General features: G+C 49.6%; 1 protein-coding gene across 1 annotated transcript; it reads left to right on the top strand.

The window, feature by feature from the left end:
* The first annotated feature begins 8,392 nt into the window (after positions 1-8,392).
* NEUROG1 (neurogenin 1) lies at positions 8,393-8,923 on the top strand. Its single transcript, XM_066197417.1, has one exon. It carries the CDS (start codon positions 8,393-8,395, stop codon positions 8,921-8,923), a length of 531 nt encoding a protein of 176 aa, XP_066053514.1.
* The last annotated feature ends 341 nt before the right edge of the window (positions 8,924-9,264 follow it).

Raw genomic sequence — 9,264 nt, 5'->3', positions numbered from 1 at the left:
CTATTTTAACACAATTTACTACATCTCTAAATTAGAAGAGAAAGTGGCATCCCCTCGCCAGAGGCCCAGCAGAAACATGTCAGCCAAACTTGTCTCCCCTCATTAGTCAAGCACTTGTTTCAAAGGAGCTTCTTATTGTGGAAGTGCATCCAGCTTCAAGGGGAAAAAAACTTCACCTAGGACAACATTTACTTTCCCTTAATCACACTGCTCCATTGTCTAATTTCCTGAATACTGAATTCCTGAATACTAGAACTAGTGCTTTGTATTTACTTAGCATTTTACCCCTTCAAGCCGTTCCGAAATACATATTAACAGGCCCAAAACTTAGAGCTACACTAACAGACAAATGTTCAGAGATTATAAGGGCTAATATACCCCTTGGAAACTATTCTTTCCACTTAACTGTGGGTCAGACGTAGCTGCATCCCCTGATCCTCCACAGTCCCACTCCAGGCATAAAGCACAGCACCTGAAGTGTCTTCCTGGAGAATTTTTCCTTCTCCCCCTCTGCCCAGTTCAGCTGCACCATTTTGTACTGGTGCCAGCAAACCCAGCAGTTTGGACCAATATGCTACCTAAGAGTTTTCAAGGGCTGTTACACTTGTAGTTTAACACTATTATTTTTCTCTTCTCTTTATACCTGGAGGAGTTACCAGAAAGAGCTACTGAGAGAGATGGTACCTGGCTGTGAGCAGGACGGAGAGCAAGATGGGCTCCCTCACCTTCACAGCTGCTTTCACCCACAAGGGGTTGAATTCAGACTGGAATTTCAGATGTTCATACCTGTGGGCTTGTCCCTGAAAAATGGGAACTTTAAGGGATACATTGCACATATAATACTAATGTAAATGGTAAGTTAATTGGATAAACAGAGGCCATTTAAGTCAGCACAAAGGGTTCCTTTAAATTCCGGAAAGCAGAGCAAATCTACACATTCTGTACCACATGCTGAGATGCAAACCCTTGTCCCTGCATGGCCAAATTTGCAGTGCTGAGCCTTGGGGTGTCACCCTCGTCCCTCTCATGGCCAGGGTGGCAGGACCTGCACCCCAAAGGCTCATCCCTGTGGTCAGGGTGCTGAACCCTGAGCCCAGGACTGTTGGCTGGAGCTGACTCCTCTCCTTTCCCACCTGCCCACTTTGCCTAGGCTCTGGAACAAGCACTGTCAGGTCCCTGACTAGCCCTCACATCTCATTTGAGGTGAATTCACCTGTTTTTTTGTTTGTTTTTTTTTTTTTTTTTAAATTGAGAATCTGTCAGCTTCTTCCTTACTGATATAATTTTTTACTATAGATTGTCTCTATTTATGTTTGTAATACATCCAGTTTCCTTTGATGTGAAAGGCATCTGGATGGTTTCATACTGATGTCCCTTTAGAGAAAAACCTTTCCTTACCTGCCCCAACAGCCTGGAAGTTGATGCACTTCAAAATGGCTCCCCACTTAAAACCGTGTGAAGCATCTCAGTTTTCTTTTATGTACATTGTGCTTTAATTGCTGGGGCAGAGCAGTGACTGAGGTGTGAAACGGAATTCTGATCAAGGCGCCCTGGGAATGTGAGTGACCCAGCCTTCCTCTCCTATTCTGTGTGCAGAAGTACATATACTTCTGTATGTAAAAGTGGGTGTCATCACAGGAGCTGCACGTGTGTGCAGTTTGTGACTGTTTCTGCACACATCTGAGTGTGTGGGGGACATGGGTACCCAGCTGGGTGCACTTGTGGGACATGTGTCTGTGTGGCACATCCATGGGGGGGTTGCTCCCCAGCCTTGCCCTCCCACCCAAATCCTGGGGAAGGAAGCAGGCAATTCCCTTTGGGTACAACCCTTGTCCCTACAATGCCAGAGAAGGGATTATACCGGGGATTAACATTTTAAACTCCCCTTCCAGACCTACTTAATCAAAGATCCTTAGGCCAGTAATCGTATTTCTGTCCTGGGATTACTGCGTTCCTGAGTCCAAACCTCAATTTCAGGAGAAGCTGGGGAGAGTTCCCCCCACAGTGCCTGTGTACCCCAAACTCCCTGGGTCGGGGCAGAAGCCTCTGAATTTGGGTTTCTTCCTTTCTTTAGCCATTCTCTCCAATTCCCCTGCCACGGTCATGGAGAAGACTCCATGAGTGCTTTTCTTGTCGTCTGCTTCCTCCTAATTCCCGGTAATTTATCCCGTATTAAAACTCCCTTAAGGAAGAATGGCCCCGGGGACCCAACACCTGCTATGCAAATGGGAGCAAATCCCCCGGGCCCCCGCGGCGGGGCTGACCGTGCTCCTGGGGCATCCTCCCCCGCCTGCATCCTCCATCCTCACAGCCAAACGGGACCCCCAGAGCTGGGGGGCACCCCCAAACTTCAGGCTCAATTTCACCCCCACGTTATGGTGCTTAAATCTTTCAGGTTATCTTTGCTCCTCCTAAACAGAATATGAAAGGTATTAAAGAAAACCTGAGTATCTCAGCATGTAGTTAAGCTTCCCATTTTGGATGTTGTTGGGGGATTTCTTCCGCAGGGCAGTCAGTGAATTTTATCCCTTTCTTTTCGGATAAGTATTCTAGCTTCAATTAGCAAAGTACAAATCAACAAAAGAGGGAGAAGTGTGGGAGGGAAAAGGTGGAAGGGGAAAATGGGAGAAGAAAAAGCTCTCGCACAATAAAGGTGCAGGGGGAAAGGTCTCGTTTCTCAGAGGTGACATCCTAATCTCATTTTTCTCAGTTAATGTGGTAGCCAGGAGGCTGGGGAAGGGCCAGCCAGGGAGTGTGGCCCAGCAACATGACCGCACCAGGAGGGTTTGGCCCTTTTCCATGGACAACTTGGATTAGGGCTGTTGAAACCTTGGGCAGCCAGTCACATCCCCAGGCACCTGCACCCCACACTGGGTCCAGCCCATCTCCCGGGGGGTTCCCATGCTGGGGAGCCCGACAGGGACCCCACATGCCCCTCCATCTCCACGCTTTCTTCCCCTGGCCCTTTACCATGATCATACATTTCCCAGCCCTGAGCACTTGAGTGGCATTTGGGCTATTATTCGAGGAGATAGATTGTTTGGCCTGAAGATGCATTGTTTGGGCTCCTCATAAAAGAAACAAGTTAAATGCCGCGGCTACCACACACAAAAATGACTCCTTCTGGCCATAAAACCAGTGGGACAAGGAAGTGGCTGTAGGAGTCAAACATAATTGATGCTCAGAAAGATGTTATAAATAATCTGCGCCGAGTCCTCTCTCATGTGCCTCAAAACCTCAGAAAGTGGCACTTTTTTTTTCTCTTTATCTCCCCTTGAATTCAGAAGCATAATACACCGTGAGCACCAATAATTGATGTATGTTATAATTCTTCATTACCCTATCAGTAGTCTGGGAAAATTGGAAGAAAAGAAAATGCCAGAAAGTTATGGTAAAACTTAAGATGCGACAGAAGTAGCTTTCTTTGCTCATGCTGTGAGTGTTTGAATAAGAAGAATGTCCTTGCACTGTAACAAGCTAAAAGAATGAGGAAGACAAAGGATTTCACGAAAAAGGTTTAGATAGAAGACAAGGCAAGTGAAACTGAAAGGAAGGGAAAAAAACCATTTACAATGGAACAATGCATGTACTAATCGCTTTGATATATTATACAAACCCAAAGACCCAAAACATTGTGTAATTATTTATAAATGACTTCTCCACTCCTGTGTATAATACCACAGAAAGAATAAAACTGCAGGCTACTCTCTAAACTATTTCTAAATAGACCTAGCTCAAAAGGAAGCAGAAGTGTTTGAAAAAAAATAATTAATGGTTGATTTTATGGTTGTCTCATTAAAACATTTTAATTACAACAAACAAAATACATTTGTGCTTGCAGGGAACAATCGTTTACCAACTCAACCCCCCTCCTTCTAAAGAGAAGCAAAATGTTACATCACGCGTTTAAAACCTGGAAATAAAGCATTCCCACTATTTCTGCAGATCCCCCAGGAGGGGTTGAGCCCTGACTGCAGCTCCCAGGCACTTGTGTAGGATTTCAGAGAGAATTTGCCTCGCTGGGCCAGGACCCCACTGGTACATGGGGATGCTCCCTGTGATGCCCACATGCCCCCTGCCCCAGGCAGCCCCTGGCACATGGCCTGAGGCCTCACACTGGCCACAGACAGGTAGGAGATGAGGCCAAATCCTTTACAGACAAAGCCCTTGAGCTGCTCCCAAGGTGTTTCCCTGGCAGGAGAACTGGCTCCTGCTCCAAAAGGGGTTAATGCTGCCTCCCTGCAGGCTGAGATCCCTTTCACATATTGGGCTTCCGGGGCTGTCCATTAGCCAGCAGCCACAGCATCAATCCCTGAGCCCCCTGTGAGCCTTGGGCTGGGGCTGTAAGGTGACTCCAGCCAGGTGAAGGGTCCCAGGATCACGGCACCATATGTCCATCCCTACCCTCACAGCCCTCACCACACCTCTGTCCCCAGAACAGGCTGGACAGAAGTCACTGTGCTCTGCCCCATGTCCAGACAAGCACAAGGAGACAAGCTGCCCCACTGAACCATCTACTGGTTTTCTACCTGCTTTTAAAATTCCTGCTGCTTCTGCCCAGGCATCTCCAGGGGTGAGGGGGCAAGATCCTTCCTTTGCTCCTGCAAGGCACTGGGTCCAGCTTTCTGCTCCGGGTGATGGCTTTGCTGTCAGCCATGTCAGCTCTCCAAATTCAGTTCAAGCATTCTCCACAGGCAGCTCTGCCTTCTCTTTCTGGCCATGCTTTCAAACAATGAGGGAGCAAAAAAGCAGCATTCTCCTGGCTGATTTGTTATTTTGACACTCATCCCAAGAACTCATCATTAGTTCAAGCCCTCTTGTAATAACGTAACAAAAGACAGAGTTTGCTGAGTTGCTGTAATGATGCGTGCATCTTAAGACCTGAAAAAAAATTATGTACCTCTGACTCCTCTGAAGCATTCCAATTGTAGGAGCAGTTTTACTGTGAACTGCTCATTTTCATGCTTGAAGAGTGATGCTAACACTGCTCTAATGACCACAATTCTGGTTGGGTTTGAAATGTGAAGTTGAATAACATGGAGTTTTATTTACTTTTACAAGGTCCAACAAACACTCACCAGGGAATGGCATCTTCTCACAGACTGGCTTTTTCATTGAAGGAAACAGTGCATCCCAAGAGCTGCAGGGAGCCTTGTGGCCCATTTTCTCCAAAAGCCCTTCCTGCACCTTTATTCATCAATTCCTACTTTTTCTGGAGTCCAGCCACGAGTGAGACACCACGCATGATGTCTCAACACGAGGGCAGAGGAATGAGCTTCATGCTCGAGGCCTTACAAGATATAAATACGCTGCATGGAAATGCACCCAGGACAATTTGAATTTTGGATGAGCAGTTTGCCATCACTTGTAAGGAAGGATGAGCCAATCTAGCTGTGCTTTTCCAGTTTTCTTAGTAAAAAACACCATTTGAATCTTTTTCCCCTCTCACTTTTCTTAAATGCTGTCTCTCAAATCAAATGTTTCTACATTAAGGTAGAAACATTAATATCAAAGGCTAAATTTCAGGATAAGGCCATCACATCACTGACATGCTAGCAACAGACTGTGTGTTTCTTGAAATCACTGGTCCTGTTTCATTTTGGAATTTTTTTCTTTTCCTATCCCCGAAAACTTTACAAAACTTCACCAGCCGACTTCCATAGGGGCAGGCCCATAAGGTGTAAGAGCTATTATCTCTGTTGACTGAATAATTTATCTGCAAAATTAGTAGACTGCCTGTGATAGAACGGGTTGAATTATTCATCGGGAATAAATTATCCAAGATATTTAGCACTTCTTTCTGTTTGCGAAGGCTTCCTGAAACAATTCTGGTTCTGTGAATGCATTCGTTATTCATAAGTACGCAGTGAATAGATTATGCAAACAAATTTCAGCCTATGGGTTGTTTGTGAAACATTCACTTCAGCCCTGGCTATTCATGGCTGTGACTGATCACAGAGACACATGGTGCTCTCTCCCCTCCTTGATTGGAGCACAAACTTTTAAAACAAGAGAATAACAAATGACAAACTGCAAATGATGGATAAGGACTAATGAATAATGCGCTTTCACTGCAAACTTTCAGACAAGTGATCGGTTGTGCCAAAGTCTGTGGAACTCTAGGGAATCATAAACATTTTAATGAATAAACTATTGACTGCTCAAAGACAACTAAACAAAAGACAATAAAAGTGTTGCAGACAACATTGGAGTTTATATCACTATATATAAAACGCACAGTAACAAAAGTTGAACACTTTTTACCATATGCTTCCATAACCTTTAAATTTTGGTCCCTTCTGGCTTTCTGGTTAGTGCTGGAAACTCCACCGTCAGTCTCTGCCCGCTGACAGAGCCCTCTAATTGTGCCGTTACTTAAGGACATGAGTAACTCAGTGAAGTGGAACTGCTTGGTGCAGAAAGTCACTTATGTATGCAGAGGCCCTAAAAACATCAGCCTGATTGCAGGTCCGGTGATTGAGAGAGCCCATTCCCTCCCGGGAACAGCCAGCCCCCTCCCCGTCCCCTTCCGTACCTGGCATACTGCACAGCCCTGGTCTGCAGGCGTATAAAGATATAAAAAAGCAGAAAGCGAGCTGATCCTGCAAGCTCGGCCGCTGCCAAACTACTTCTAGTTTGAGACTCGTTAATATTCATCACCCAGGGCTTTTTGGATTGCTCACTTCTGTGCGGGATCTTCTTGGCACAAAGAAGGTTGTTTGTGGCAGTTTGCTGGTGTCGTGGGTCATCGCAAAGCGAGGAGGGTGGAAAGCAGGAATAACTCTCATAGCAAACCCCTCGCTCAGGTTCAAGGAAAGAGTGGTTACTAAGAACTTAAAATGCAGAAATACACAATAATTTATGCTGTCAATTTTCCCTGTTTATCAAAGATCAGAGATATATGAAAAAACCAAAGGAGGGGAAATCAATCTACATTTTGTGTGAGGGGAAATCAGGTAAATACATGTGAGTTTAGGCATAGGCACCTGAAAATGGCTATTGATGGGCGGTGAAACTGAAAACCTGCCACGGACACAAGTACCTGAGTGCTGACAATGGGGCTTCTTCCAAGAAGGGAGAGCAGGATGCAAAGAGCCAGATGCCAGAATTAGGAAACTTTTTAGCCACTTAAAAAACTGTGGCTTCCCGAAATGTGAGCTAGTGATACCCTGGCACTGAATGGAGACTAGCAGAAGCAGCAAGAACTTTACAATCAAAACAGCATCAATTTTTTGTTTTTATCCAGACAAAGAAGAATTGTATCCGTATATTGTATATACTGTGTATATATGTATATACAGCGTATGTGTATTGTGATTACAACCACCGAAGCTTATAAAATAAATGTCCTTTGGAACTTTTAACTTTCTGAACACCTGCAAGACCCTTTTCAAAGCAAAGCAAGTGCAAGCGCGTCAAAGCAAAGCGCGTGTTGATATTCACTTCAGAAACGCAGGAGGGAAACGCCTGCTTTGAGTTTTACCGATTTTACCATTTTCGAGTATTTGACGGGTGGATGTAGAAAACCCGCAAGGTGCAACGAAAACCTGACAAAATCTTTCGCCCGCATCTGGCCGGGGAATAATCCCCGGCTCATCCTCTGGAAATCCAGATTAACCTTTTTCTTTCCCCAAACCCCCTGCTCGCAGCGGTTTAAACTCACGCTGGAGCCCCTCCGGCCGGAGCGGGACGGTGACCCCTCCACCCCCGCGCTGAGCCGCGACCCCCCTGCCCCGCTTTGTCCTGCCGCACACAGAGGGGGGGGGGACAAAGCGGGGGGACCCCCCCTCTCTCCCCCGTCCCCCGGGGGCGCGGCAGATGCGCGGCCGCCCGCGGTAATTGCGGGCACGCTCCGGAGGGCGCGGCGCACGGGGCCGACCTGCCGCCTCGGCGCGGCCCCGCGGGGCGGCCACGGGGCCATTGTCCGCCCGCCGCTATAAGAACGGGCGGCCGCGCCGTCGTGTGCCAAAGCCGCCGCTCACACGAGCGGATCGCAGCCCGCAGCACTTCAAAGCCACGCGCGGTCGCGTGTCCCCCCGCCCCGCCTTTCCCCGGGCTTTGGCTTTTTTTTTTTTTCCGCCTTTTTTTTTTTTTTTTTTTTCGGCGCTGAGTCCCCTGCTTTTCCCCATAGCGGCCGGCTGGGCTTTTTCCTCTCTGTGTTTTTATACCGTTATTGCTTAACCGCATCCCCGGGAGTGCCTTTCCATGTGAGTACGGGAGCGCCGGCACCTGCCAAGCACCCGCACCGCCACCCTCTTCGTTATATTTGTAATTTTTCCTTCCCCCCCCCCCCCCCCCTTCCCCGGCAGCTTCGCACCTTCCCCTTCGCTTCCCCCTCCATCCTCCCCTGCCCCGCGTGGCAGTGACGGGGCTCCGGCTTCTCTCCCGCAGGATGCCCGCCGAGGCGCCCAGCAGCGGCGAGGGCGCGGAGCCCGGCGCTCCGCGGGAGCGGCGGAGACGGCGCGGCCGTGCGCGGGCGCGGACCGAGGCGCTGCTGCACACGCTGAAGCGCAGCCGGCGGGTCAAGGCCAACGACCGGGAGCGGAACCGCATGCACCACCTCAACGCCGCCCTGGACGAGCTCCGCAGCGTCCTGCCCACCTTCCCCGACGACACCAAGCTCACCAAGATCGAGACCCTGCGCTTCGCTTACAACTACATCTGGGCCCTCTCCGAGACCCTCCGCCTGGCCGAGCAGTGCCTCCCGCCGCCCCCCGCCTTCCGCGGGGCCGCCGCGCCCCCCAGCCCCGGCAGCGACGCGGGGTCCTGGCTGTCCAGCGCCTCCCCGTCTGCCCCTTCGCTCTGCGCCTCCGCCTCTGGCCCCAGCAGCCCCGCCACCTCCGAGGACTGCGCTTATGCGCCCGCCGAGAGCCTGAGGGGCTTCCGCGGGCTGCCCGCCGGCCCGGGCGCGCCCCTCCGCTAGCGCGCACCGCGCCCCCCGCGCTCCGCCCGGCGCTCGGCCCAGGGCCCGGCGGAGGGGAGGGGGGGCAGGGGGGGGCCTCGTCCCGTTGCACTTTTCATCACTCTCCTTCCCCCCCAGCCCCTTCCCCCCGACCCCCGCCTCGCCTCCCGCGCCGCTCCGAAAAAAAAAAAAAACTGTGAAGAAGAAAAGCGACAGATTTGCTGCCGCAGACGAGGTGAAAAGTCAATTTTACAATTTGTAGCTCTCCAGCGAAGAAAAACGAGCATGAAAATTTGGTTTGAACGCCCTGACAATGCCATGAAAAGGCTTAAGGGGCCGATGCGGCCCGGGGCGCAGCGCGG

This window comes from Chamaea fasciata, unplaced genomic scaffold (genome assembly GCF_029207755.1).
Source record: "Chamaea fasciata isolate MVZ Bird 193981 ecotype frontalis unplaced genomic scaffold, bChaFas1.0.hap1 SCAF_15, whole genome shotgun sequence".
NCBI classification, from domain to species: Eukaryota; Metazoa; Chordata; class Aves; order Passeriformes; family Sylviidae; genus Chamaea; species Chamaea fasciata.
The sequence above is the reverse complement of the archived record's forward strand: the minus strand, read 5'-3'. Positions and strand labels throughout refer to the sequence as shown.

Coding starts and splice junctions, on each gene's coding strand:
- NEUROG1 (XM_066197417.1), top strand. CDS start 8,393: ATGCCCGCCGAGGCGCCCAGCAGCGGCGAGGGCGCGGAGCCCGGCGCT.